The following is a 13,364-nucleotide window of genomic DNA, read 5'->3' on the forward strand; positions in this document are numbered from 1 at the left end:
CCTTTTCTGGTTGTTTCATGTGAAAGGGGTTGCATCATAGGTGGTCTTTGTGTTGGCTTCTTTCACTTACTCAGCATTTTGAGGCTCACCCATGTGGTTGCATTGTATCAGTAGTTCATTGTCCTTGATTGCCGGGCAGGACTCCATTCACACTTGGATTTTTTCCAGCAACTGATACCGTGAACATTCGTATGCATGTTTTTGTGTGGACACATTTCCAGTTCCCTTGAGTACAGTCTTGGAGTAGAGTTTACTGGGTCATATGCTGAGTTTATGTTTAGCCATTTCACACTCCAGCACTGTGTGAGGGGTTCCCTTTCCTCCATACCCTTGCTGGGTTGGTTACAGTCTGTCTTTATCACAGTCTTCTAGGGGATATGCAGTGGAATCACTGTGGTTTAGTTTAATAACTAAGGACTTATTAGTCACTTATATATCTTCATTATATAAGAAATGTCTACATTTCAAATCATTCACCCAATCCTATTTTATTGATTTAACTATATATTTATTATGATGATGCTTGGGGGATTGAACCCAAGGCTTCACGCATACTAGGCAAGTATTCCTACCAACACCTGACCAATTTTTAATTAATTAATTTTATGATATTGGGGCTATTTAAAAATAACACCTTTATTGAGATATAACTCACGTAGTATAAAATCCACCCGTTTAAGTTGTACAAGTCACTGGTTTCTGCTCTGTCCACAGTGTTGTACAGTGATTAGCACAACTAACTCCAAAACATTTTCCTGAACAATCCACATCCACTATGCAGTCATCCCCCATCCTGTATTCTCTCCTTCCCCCAGCCCTGGCAACCACTAATCAATCTACTTTGTGTTTTTATGGATTTGTCCATTTTGGACTTATAAATGGAAACATGTATGTGGTCTTTTGAGTCTGACTTCTTTCACTGAGCAAATATTTCAAGTTCTATACAAGCATGATCAGTAATTCATTCCTTTTTACAGCTGAATAATACTCCATTGTATATACAGCACATTTTATTTATCCATCCACCTGTGGATGGATACCTGGTTGCTTCTAGTTGGGGGCTATTGTGAGTAATGCTGCTATGAACACAGGTGTACATGTTGAAATCCCCACTTTGGATTCTCTTAGGTAGAAACCCAGAAGTAGAATTGCTGGATCATTTGGTAATGCTGTTTCATATTTTGAGCCTGCAGCCACTTGTCCAGTGCAGAGGTCACACTACTTAAGGACACTTGGCACAAAGTTCCTACTTTGCACTTCTGTAGGCTGTTTACATTTTAGAGGATTTTCCCTTTGTGCAGAAACCACTAAACAGCAGTGTTTTGAAACAGTTTTATTTGCAATGAGTTTTCATAGTTCAAACAAGAAAAAGCCCCCTTTAGGGATGCAGGCCGAAAGCAGCATCAAACAGCAGCATCGGCTCGGGGTGAGTCATGAGGGGCTCATGACTCACGGGTTTCTCCCACCTCCTGTGCAGCATGGGCTTCCTGGGATCAAGCAGGCTCTGCAATCTCGACACTGGCCAGAAAAGTGGATTCTGGCTAAAGTTTAGGCACCCTTCTCCCGTGGTTCTCCCGAATCAACTCCTAACCACTTTCTCAGTGTGATGGTAAAATTTCACATGTTGGAAATGTGTTGGTCCCCAGTGCAGTAGTGTGGGCAGGTGGGACCTGTGGAAGGTGGCTGGATTAAATTTGCCTACCAAGCTCCCTCTAGCACATTTTCTCTGTCTTGCCATGGGATGATCGCTACCATTTTACAATTGCCATGAGAAGGTGCTCACCAGGTGCCAAGCAGAACCAGCGCCATGCTCTTGGACTTCCCAGCCTCCAGAAGGTGAGCTAAATAAACCTGATAGAAACAAAAAAATGGAATTAGATCCTTAGGGACATTATGGTGCTAAGGATAGGGAGAGTGAAATGTTTAAAAATATATAGGGTATAGTACAAACATCAACTGCTATTACTGTAACTACCACCTTTTCCAAAATTGCCCTCAGTTGAGAACCTCTGAGCTAGGGTCACCAGCTGTCCTGGTTTCCCAGGGATGGAGAAGGATTTCTTAAGAAACAAGGCTTTCAGTGCTAAAAGGAGGAGAGTTCCAGGCAATGGAGTGAATATTTATCCTAACTCAATCCCCACTTGCTAGCTGTGTGAGAATGGCTGGTTACTTCACTTTTCTATGCCTCAGTTTTCCCAGAGATAATATCTTCAGAGATAATTATATGTAACTCATAATCTTTTTTTGCAGTACTAAGGATGGAACCCAGGTCCTTGTACATGCTAGATAAGTGATATTCCACTGAGCTACATCCCCAGTCCATATGTTTATACATGATATCCACTAAGCTCAGTACATTGCATATAATAAACACCATGAAATGTCAGGTGTTAGTATATAAATTCTTTTTATTTTTTGCAGTTCTAGGATTTGAACTCAGGGCCTCATTCTTGCTGGTAGGCTCTCCACCACTTGAGTCACTCGCTAGCCCTTTTTGTTTTGGGTTTTTGTGAGATAGGGTCTCTCCAACTATTTGCCCAGGGTTTGCTTTGAACCCTGATCCTCCTGATCTTTGCCTCCTGAAGCTAGGACTATAGACATGAGCCACTAATGCCTGGCAACTTTTCTAACCCATGTTTAAGGCAGGCTAAAATAACTGTTTAGTTACACATTTTTTTTGTGTTAGACTGTGTATTAATTTCCTATTACTGCTCTAATAGAGTTCCAAAAACTTAGAGGCTTAAAACAACAGAAATTATTATCCTCCAACTCTGGTGATCAGAAGTTAGGGTTAAGATCAAGGCATCAGCAGAGCTGTTTTCTTTCTGGAGGCTCTAGAAAGAATCTGTTTCCTTGCCTTTTCCAACTTCTGCCTGCATCCATTGGCTCATGGCCCCTTCTGTCTTCAAAGCCATCATCGTGACCTTGACTTCCATCTTCCACCCACCCTTTTATAAGGACCATTGTGATGACACTGGGCCACCTGGACAATCCAAGATAGTGTTTCCTTCTGAAGACCCTTCCCTTAATCACATCTGTGAAGTCCTTTGTGTCACATAAAGTAACTTTTTTTTGGTGAGACTGGAGTTTGAACTCAGAGCTTCCCACTTGCAAAGCACGCACTCTACCGTTTGAGCCAAATCTCCGGTCCATTTTTGCTCTAGTTATTTTGGAGATGGGATCTCATGAACTATTTTCCTGAACTGGCCTCGAACCTGGATCCTACTGATCTCAGCCTCCCAAACAGTTAGATTACAGGTGTGAGCCACCAGTGCCCACTGTAAAGTAACATATTGTCAAGTTGCAGAGATTAAAGAGTTTGAAGTTGTGACCCAGGAAACTGGCACAGTGTCTGGCATGGTGCAGGAGCCAGCTTGGGTGGGGTGACAGCCTCCCATGCTGAGCCCCAGACTATGATGACCTGTCAGAATCTCCATGAGCCCTGGTGTTGCATGCAGCCAGTGGCCACTTGCCCATCTTTGTCCCCCCTATTATGTGATTTACTAGGGCAGACAGGGGCTTGTTCCTCACATACCAAGGCAGGTTTCTAAAAATTAACTTCCTTGCCTGGCACTGGTGGCTCATGTCTATAATCCTAGCTACTCCGGAGGCAGAGATTAGGAGAATCTCAGTTGAAAGCCTGAGAAAATAATTTGTGAGACCCTATCTCAAAAAAAAAAAAAAGATCACAAAAAAGGGCCGGCAGAGTGGCTCAAGTGGTAGAGCACCTGTTTTGTAAGTGCAAAAGTCCTGATTTCAAACCCCAGGCCCACCAATAAGTGAATAAATAAATAAATAAATAAATAAATAATATAAAATCTGCCACACCCATAGCCAGGCACCCATGGCTTACACCTGTAATCCTAACTACATGGGAGGCTGAAATCAGGAGGATCATGGGTCGAGGCCAGCCCAAGCTAGTTTAAGAGAACCCATCTCCAAAATAACAAGAGCAAAGTAAACCAAAGGTATGGCTCAATTAGTAGAGCCCTGAGTTCAAACCCCAGTCTTGGAAAAAAAAAAAATTGCCAGGCACTGGTGGCTCATGCATGTAATACTAGCTATTCGGGAAGCAGAGATCAGGAGGATCAAAGTTCAAAGCCAGTCTGGGCAAATAGTTTGTGAGACCCTGTCTCGAAAAAAACCCATCATAAAAAATGGCTGGTGGAGTGGCTCGAGGTGTAGGCCCTGAGTTCAAGCCCCAGTACTGAAAAAAAAAAAAACCAAAAACCCACCTGGTTTCAATCTCTAGCACACACACCAAAAACTTACCTTAAATGAAACTATAGGTTCAGATAACTGAAAGTGATTACCAAGGACTAAGTGTGGGAGGAGGAAACAACAAAGGGGAACATGGGAAATGGGAGGGAATGGAACCACTCAGTATCCTCATTGTGGGGACCATCTAGACAGGTCTGAGCTTTAAGCTCAGAACTTGGCCGGATATCTGGGTTGTGCAACTGTGGTCCCAGCTACTCAGGAGGCTGAAGCTGGGCTTAGTTGTGGTAAATTTTAATCATGATTACTATTATAGTAGTTTTCTTAAAAACAATCATTTTCCTAACTTACATCCTTAGCACAAAGGAGAGAGGCCAGTGACCTGGAAGACCCAAAGAAAGCTTATCAGGCCTACAATGGCCCTCTGGCTGCCTCTGCACCAGCAGTCACTTCCATGCTGAAGGAAGACAGCAACCCAGTTCACCCTGGCCACAAGAAATATGTAACTGGGTCTTCTTTTCATTGGGTGTCTGAAGGCAAGATGGGTCACCAGCAGCTCTATTGAAGTCACCTGAGAAAATTCGGCCAGGGATCTCGTTCTTGCAGCGTCTGCTCAAACCCACAGAGTCTGATCCAGAAGTAGGGGCTCAACATGTGCCCACAGCATTTCTGTCAGTATACGAAGGACATCGACTTCATTAAGTTGGACTAAGTGATCTTCCCTGAATGGATTATCCAAGACTATACCACTCAATGAAAGACTACATTTGCACATAAAATAAAAATTTTTAAAATCTTAAAAAAAAAAAAAAAAAAAGAAATATGTAACTGGACCAGGTACCAGTGGCTCACCTCTGTAATCCTAGCTACTTGAGAGTCTGAGATCAGGAGGATCATGGTTCAAGGCCAGCACTAGTAAATAGTTTGTGAGACCCAATCTCCAAAACAACCAGAGCAAAATGGGCTGGAGGTGTGGCTCAAGTGGTAGAGCACCTGCTTTGCAAGCCCAAAGTCTGGAGTTCAAACCCTAGTCCCACCCCAAAAAAACATGTAACTGGAGTGAGGAACAAGGCAACATGGCATTTTCAATGTGACCTAAAAACTGAAAAAGATCAGCCCTGCCTTGCAAACATTGAAGATGTCATTAGCTCCAATTACAAAGAAATATATATATATTATTTAGGTGGAATTCACATTACCATTTTAGGCTGAGAGTGTAGTTCAGTGGTAGAGCTTTTGCCTTAATCCTCCCCCCTTTTTTTTTCCTGCACACAGTGCCTCCATTCCACCTGGCTGAAACCCCACCTGTAATCCCCTCCCTCTCCTATAATAGAATTCCGTTATTTCCCTCACTATATCCACGTGTTCTGCTTGGATTCCTCCTCGCCAGAGTGCAAGGACCAAAATCTGATTAGAATCATCAGAAAAACTTCAACATAAACACCACCTCTATCAAGTTTCAAGAAATTTTCATAACTCCAAAGCAAACCCCTCAGCCATTAGGAGTTGTTACCTTATCCCAATTCCTGCCCCTACCTCTCAGCCCTAATCAATTACTCATCTGCACTTTATGTCTATGGATTTACCAATTCTGGATATTCCATACACTTAGAATCATGCAGTATGTGAGCCTTTGTACCTGGTTTCTTTCACTTAGCTTAGTGTTTTAGAGAACAATGTTGCAGCAAGTCAGTACTTCATTCTTTGTTATGGCTGAGTAGTACCCCATGGTGTGAGTACATCCCAATTCATTTATCCATTCATCCACCAAGGGACCACAGCGTAGAATTTGCCCTTTTTGAAATGGAATACCTCTGAAAGTATTTCTGCTCCCTAGAGTCTAACTCAACTCCAGCACCACCCTCAGGGCCAGCCAATCATGAGCCTTCCAGAATACAGCATCCCAATGGTACAGATTAGGGGCCAGAGACAAGAAGGATGAAGTGACCCCATCCAAGAGGGATTCCAACCAAATGTCCATCCCATGTTATCCTAGCTGGTGGCAAGAAACTCCTCGGAAAGGATTTCCACGTGGTCTATATGAACGTAGATAGCCCTTGAACACTGTGTTCCTCCCCAGGTGCTTCTGAATGCTCTCAGCATCTGTTCTCTTTCCAGGCAGGCGGTCAGTGCAGGCCCACAAGCTCTCATCGCTTTCCTTTTTGATACCTTCTCATTACTTTTAATTGCATCTGAGCCTCTCTGGCATCTTGTATTTTGCTTCCTAATCCACGGCATTCCTCCGCCTCCCACTGGCCCAGCACAGCATTTCCCTCTCTTAGAGCTCTCCAGAGTAGTGGCCCAGCAAATGGAGCGGGCCTCCTGTAATGCATTCATCTCTATAATGAACAGCACAATATCCACATCCTGGCGTATTTACACAGCAATCTTCATATAAAAGCAACATTACAAAGCGAAAAATTTTTTTAAAGAATGCCATCTCAAAGCTCCATTTCCTATAGTAGCAAGAATACTAGTGGAATTACCCTGACAGGAAGACAAAACAACTTCCAGAGATGCTAGGTTAGAGACAATTGCTTTGCCAGACCCATTAATGTTTAAAGTCAATGGAGCATAAAACTGCTTCTCTCTCCTTACAACCAGACATCATTTTACAGACAGCAGGAAAAAAATTACCATTTAACTCTACTGAAATCCATAAACTCTCCCCTAATTTTCATTCCCCTTGAAATTCTCCAGTAAGTACCATCAGAATGAAAATGAGACTCTCTCTCTCTCTCTCTCCAGGGGAATGGAGTCTAATTCTCATCAGTAAAGTGCGCAAAGAGCCCTACAAGCAGATGGAGGAGGGAGCTGCCAGCTGAGAAAGCGGCCTTCACCCAAACCTGCAGAACTAGTTGTGGCGAAACACCACGGGATATGGGAGCCAGTGGGCTGCCTTCCAGAAGGTTCAAAACAATCCCAGGTGGAGATAGAAAGGAGGCAGAATTCGAAGGACCAGGCCAGTCCAAGGAAGTAGTGCCTTCAGGGTGTATTTTACCCAGTGGACTGAAGATGGAACGTTTATTGTTAATATATTAGCTGTTTTGTTTTTATTTTTGAGGGGGGGGGGCTCGCTGGAAAAGAGCCAGGCCTCTTTCAGTAAACCACTGGACCTAATCCCAAGGTACATTTGTGTAATGCCTGGCAAAGCCCGATCCCATCATCTCATTTGATCCTGGAAACAATCCTCAGAGGGAGGCAGGGCAGGGATTATTTTTTTCCATTTTACAAGTGAAAACACTTGTAAACTGATTTGCCAGGAGTCCCACACCCAGGATATAGTACTCTTTTGACTCCACACAAGAGACTGATCAAAATATTCCCAGCCCCACCTCATCCTCGCATCACCAGTTTAACCAGCAACTGGGAACCCACAGGACAGGGCCTCTGTGTACAAGTGTATACTACCCACACACCTCTGTCCTAGCAGGGAAATACAGCCCTGGCTGGCAAGCTCGCTGAGGAAAAAATCAATCAATCAATCAATCAATTATTTAATCTCAATTCCCTGAACCAAAGATGGATTTAGGGGGAAAAAAAACCAAGGCATTAGAAAAACATAAAAAGAAATAGAACTGAATATTTAATAACTTTCTGGAGGCAAGGAGTCTCTAAATTTAGCATCATGTTAGAAGTCTGAAAGGAAGGGATTTTATAGATTTGACTGCATTAATATGTGTTCAGCTTTTCTGGGAAAAATGACCATACAGAGCCAACAAAAAACATAAGAAACATTTGTAGCAAAATATGAGGGAAAAGGGCTAACTTCTGGAATGTAGTGAAGTCATGCAAATACATAAACACTCCACAGGAAAAATGTATTTGGGGAACAATTTACAAAAAAGGAAGTACAGTTGGCTAACATTCAGTTTGTTAGAAATGAGCTATAGAAATGATCTGAAAGTATAGTCTACCTATACAAACATTTAGAAAACTGCTCTAAAATCAAAGATATGTAAACTGAAAGATATCAATTTCACCAGTGAAATCAAAAAAATTTTTTTTCAATAATACTCAAATTCTAGTGAAGGCTATAAGGAATAATATATGCTCACACATTGATAGGACAATACATTTATCCAATTCTTGGAAGTGATTATCTGATGTATTTATCAAAAACCTTAAAACAACTCTATCCTTTCACCTAAAACTCCACTCCTGGGAATATGCTCTAAGAATCATAAATATGAAAAAGTTATTTGGACAAAAATGTTAGTCACACGCTTATTTACAACGGTGAAATGAGGCAAACAGCAAATGCCGAAGGAATTTAAATAATTACAGGCACTTAGTGGGAACTTACGCAATCATGAAAATGTTTTCAGTACATGCAGTAACTCGCAAAAACGGTTATGATGTAATGTGAAGTTAAAGAGTGCATAACAATTGTGTGCGTGGCTGTGTGTATACAGTGCTTGTATGGAAAAAAGGCTGGAAAGGAAAACTATTTTAACCACGCTTGAGTCTTACGATTATGAGAAATTTTTCCAACCCCTGTATTTCTCTTTGGAACTTAAAAAAAGAAAAGTCAAATGTAGCCATGCGGTGTGTCTCCTTTACTAGATTTGGATGGGGGCTTCAAGAGTGGGAGACGGGGTGGGGTAGATGAGAGACCCGGCTCCGACAGATCCCCCACTCCCTAAAAGGGTCTTCTCTCACCCCAACTCCTTCCTCCTTTCCCCGCCCCCAACCCCTCAAAGCTGGCGCGCGGGTGGGGCCGCCCCTCCCCCGCGCCGGGCCGGTGAGCGAGCTGGGAGGAGCCGGGCGGGCGCAAGCGTTGCCGACACGTGGGGAGGGAGCAGGCGCCGGCGGAGGAGGGGCTGGGCGTGTGAGTGGGTGTGTCGGTGAGTGGAAGAAGCCAAATGCGGCCATATCGGGGTGTATATCTCCTCACACTGCATATGAGGCCAGGACTGAATAGGAGCTGTTCCTCGTCCTGGTGCTCCCTCTGTGACGGACAATGAGCACAAATACCAGAGGGCCTGGGCCGCAGCCCTGCGACTTCCGCTGAGCTCAGCGTCCCAACGCCTTTTCTTGAGTTCCCCCGGCTCCGCGCGATGGTACGGTCCGCGCGACGTCACCCATTGTTTACAAATCAACCCGAGCCGGCAGGATTCCGGCTCCCGCGGCAGCTAGCGTGCCGCGCTAGTGCCCGGCGGACCCGGCTTCTTCGTCCCCCGGCTCCGGCTCCGGCCCCGGCCCCGGCCTCGGCCTCAGCTCGGCCCCGCGCCCGCTTCTGTCGCGGCCCGCCGAACCCGCGGGCAGCAGAGCCACCAGCGACGCCCGCACAGCCCCGGGTGCCCGGGCGGGGGGCCATGCCGTGCCGGAGGGAGGAGGAAGAGGAAGCCGGCGAGGAAGCGGAGGGGGAGGAGGAGGAGGAGGACAGCTTCCTCCTGCTGGAGCAGTCGGTGACGCTGGGCGGCTCGGGCGAGGTGGACCGGCTGGTGGCCCAGATCGGCGAGACGCTGCAGCTGGACGCGGCGCACGACAGCCCGGCCTCCCCGTGTGCGCCCCCAGGGCCGCCGCTGCGGTCTCCTTGGCTTCCCGCGGCCCTACCGGCAGACAAGGCTCGGCCCCCGACGATGCCGCTGCTGCTACCGCCTGCGCCTGCCGAGGTGGGGGCCCCGGCGCCTCCCGGAGCCCTGCGCTGCGTCCTCGGGGACCGTGGCCGCGTGCGAGGCCGGGCTGCGCCCTACTGCGTGGCGGAGCTCCCTGCAGGCCCCGGTGCCCTGCCCGGACCATGTAGGCGAGGATGGCTTCGGGGCGCTGTCGCCTCTCGGCGCCTACAGCAGCGACGTTGGACCCAAACGGGGTCACACACCGGCGACGATGATCCGCATTTACTTCTGCAGCAGCTCGTGCTCTCGGGAAACCTCATCAAGGAGGCCGTGCGCAGACTCCAGCGAGCCGTCGCCGCGGTTGCAGCCACGAGCCCCGCGACCGCCTCTGGGCCGGGAGGCGGCCGCAACGGACCGGACCCTGTCACCCTGCAGACCTCGAGCGCCTTGCTCTGACCCGTACCCTTGGAGGAGGAAGAGAACCCTGCTGCTCGGACCTCAATAGCGTCCTGTTCCCATCAACCCTGAGCAGAAGCCGTTGTCTCTAATCTGGGGGGCGACAGCCCACACTGCAGGGAGGCGTTTGGGGAGTGACATCCAGCCGAGAAGTTGTCGGAGAAAACGTAAAGTGTAGAGAAGTGCACCGGCCAGGGTGCTTGCATGCCGCGTGAGGATTTCTCTGTGGTCACCTGGCCGAGGACCTGGGATAAACTGGGAGAACTATGGCAGCTACTTGCATCCACTTGTACCTGACTTAGCCCTTGGGGACGTCGTGTGCTTGGATTGTTTAAAGATGAGGCTCGGAGGGGTGGGAATTGTGAGGGCTTTTTAACAATACTTGAAAACTAATGATAAGCATACGTTTTGCTCATTGTTTTCCGGTGGAGGAGCTTCCTGAAAATGGTGCTACAATTGCTGTGCAAAGAAATTCTGGGGTGAAGAAGAATGTAAACCTTTGGCCTTCGGTGGATTGGCATCATCCCCTTTTCCTTCTTGGTGGCTGTTGGAGATGGGGCCAGGAGGGAGGTGGAGAATTTTCAAGGTGGGGAGAGTTGAATTTGAATGTGGACTTTTAAATGACTTGACCTTGCCTCCTGTGGTTCAAGGTCAGGTTTACTATAAAAGAGAGGCTGTGGTGTTCCTGGAAGAGCTAATTCATCCCGGGTGTATTTTCTTTTTCTTGCTCCAAGAAGAGCCCTCTCTGCTTTCCCACTACTTGGAGTCTCCCAAGGACACTCAGACAGATAGGGACGTATGAGGAAGAGTTATTTGTTTTTTCTGTGCTTTACTCTTTCCAGAACTCCTCCTGCTAGGCCACTCTTGGCCCTGCCACCAGCTTTCTCAGAAACGGTCATAAAAAAGTCTCCTGTCCTCCTGACCGGCTTTCCTTTTTTCTGGTGTCTGTGGGGTTGGGTGAAAGCCCTAGATTCTTCTCTGTTATGGCCTCTGGAGCCACAGGCCTGAGACTCTGTGGCTCCTCACCCACCAACTCTTTGTGAGTGACTGAAACCTTTTAAAAATGTGACTCTTCAGAAGGGGAAACCACTGGTTTTACCCTTGTGAATCTTGATGGCGCTTTAGTAAGGTGCCGTCCTCTCCCAACTTTAAGGTAGCTAAACCAATTTTTTAAAGATTCAATGGCTTGTTCATCCTTCAGATGTAGCTATTGACCGTACACTTCGCAACGGAGTGTCTGAAACTGTGGTGGTCCTGATTTATAGGATTTCTTAATTAAAATGTCTGCTGAATAAATTTGGTTTTTGTTTTGGAGCATGGTTTGGCTTTTTGGTGGAAGGTGGGAGCAGGGGAGAAAAGCCCATTGGACATTCTCTTCATAGTGAAGGATGCAGTTTTGAAGTATTTAGAAGACCTGGGCAACTGTTGAGGCCAGTTCTGCTCACCATCAAATCTTTATAGAGCTTCAAGTTTGATGTTCCAAGAATCAGAAAATTAAGACCAGGCTTTTAGAAGCTGCTAGGTGGGCTCTCACTTCTGTTGTGGAAAGATCTTGTTCCAGAAACACTTTCTGGGCTGGCTCAAGGCAAAGAGGCACTGTGGGTTGTTGTCTGGAGTTTTGGGGTTTTTTTTTTTTTTTTTTTTTTTTGTATTATTGGGACTTGAACTTAGGGCCTCACGCTTACTAGGCAGGTACTTTACCGGTTGAACCATACCTCCAGCCCTCATCTGAAGTTTTGGGTAAAGAGCGAGAGGGCACGGGCAAAGCCAGTCTGTTTTCTCCTTGGGACTTACACAGCCTTGAGGTTTTATAGTGATTCCTTTTTTTTCTTTTTTTTGGTACTGGGGTTTGAATTCAGGGCCTACACAGTTGCTAGGCTTTGCTAGCAGGAACTCTATCACTTGAGCCACTTTGCCAATCCTGTTTTGTGTTTTTTTTTTGAGGTAGGATCTTGTGAACTATTTGCTGGGACTGGCCTCGAACCTCAGTCCTCCTGATCTCGACCTCCTGAGTAGCTAGGATTACAGGCATACCACCACTGCCCGATTATGGTATGGTGATTTCCTTGGCAGGTGTAAATTGGCTTGTTTTTGAGCCAGTGAAAGGATACTATGGTGTGAGGTGTCCCCTCAGCCCCGTATTGGGCATTCAGCCCTCCCTACTTCCTGCCTTGCCTTTTCAGGGAAACCTCCCTTGGTGCAGCCCAGTTTTGCTGCCCCGGCCCCTGGGGACCTTTCCCTTGCTTGGCACCTCTTCCCTTTCGTACCCAGCACACCTAGCTACTCAGTGCTCAGTGACTTAGTTGACACAGCCCTGTGGTTCACATGAACAAATCACTGAGCTTTCCCCTTCTCTCATTTACAAAACAAACAATAAGGTAGTTTGAGGGAGGGAGGGTTGAAGGAGGACTGAGTGTCTAGGAGATTTAAGTGCTTAGAACATAGCTGCTAATTTTTGGCACCTCCACATGGCTTTATGTGCTGTAAAGTAGGCATCAGTTTTCTAGATGAGGACACTGAAGCCCAGGACAATGTTTTGTTTGAAGTTATCACTTTTTTCTTTTCTTTCTTTTTTTGGAGGAAGGGCGTACCCAGGTTTGAACCCAGGGCCTCACACATGCTGAACAGACACCCTACCACTGGGATACATCCCCAGCACTTTCTGTTTTCTGTTTAGAAGGGGTCTCACTAAATTGCCTCAGCTAAGCCTTGAGCTTGCAGTCCTCTTGCCTCAGCTTCTCTAGTAGCTAAGGTTACAGACCTGCACCCAGCCTACATGAGACTGTATTGACACGATTTCCTCCCTTGTTGGTTTATTAAAGTTCTTAAGAGCATCATATAAGCCCAGACCCACTAAATACTTCACAATGACATCCCTTTTCTGGTATTTTTCTTACACATAGATTACAAGGTGCTGGGCTCTGGGATGAGGCCGCCCAAGCAGCCCACTGCGGGCTTGGGACTGATACTGTTGCATAGGGAATAGGAGTTGTGGGAGAGGCATGCTTAACAAATGGCATATGGCTGTCTCCTTTAGAATCTCAGGTCCTTTGTAAGATGGGACCAGGACCAGGACAGAGAGGTCTTAGCCTATTGCAGATGTCCTGAGGGTCTGCCATCTGGCCAGAA

At 46.4% G+C, this 13,364-nt stretch overlaps 1 protein-coding gene and 1 pseudogene across 1 annotated transcript; both read left to right on the forward strand.

The window, feature by feature from the left end:
- Nucleotides 1-4,601: 4,601 nt before the first annotated feature.
- LOC109695289 (small ribosomal subunit protein uS14-like) lies at nt 4,602-4,930 on the forward strand (annotated as a pseudogene).
- A 4,410-nt stretch (nt 4,931-9,340) lies between these two features.
- On the forward strand, nt 9,341-10,921 carry Frat2 (FRAT regulator of WNT signaling pathway 2). The gene has a single exon (XM_020177741.2). The coding sequence runs from the start codon at nt 9,537-9,539 to the stop codon at nt 10,233-10,235; it is 699 nt and encodes a 232-aa protein (XP_020033330.1). The 5' UTR covers nt 9,341-9,536; the 3' UTR covers nt 10,236-10,921.
- The last annotated feature ends 2,443 nt before the right edge of the window (nt 10,922-13,364 follow it).

Source organism: Castor canadensis, chromosome 7 (assembly GCF_047511655.1).
Source record: "Castor canadensis chromosome 7, mCasCan1.hap1v2, whole genome shotgun sequence".
Classification (NCBI taxonomy): Eukaryota; Metazoa; Chordata; class Mammalia; order Rodentia; family Castoridae; genus Castor; species Castor canadensis.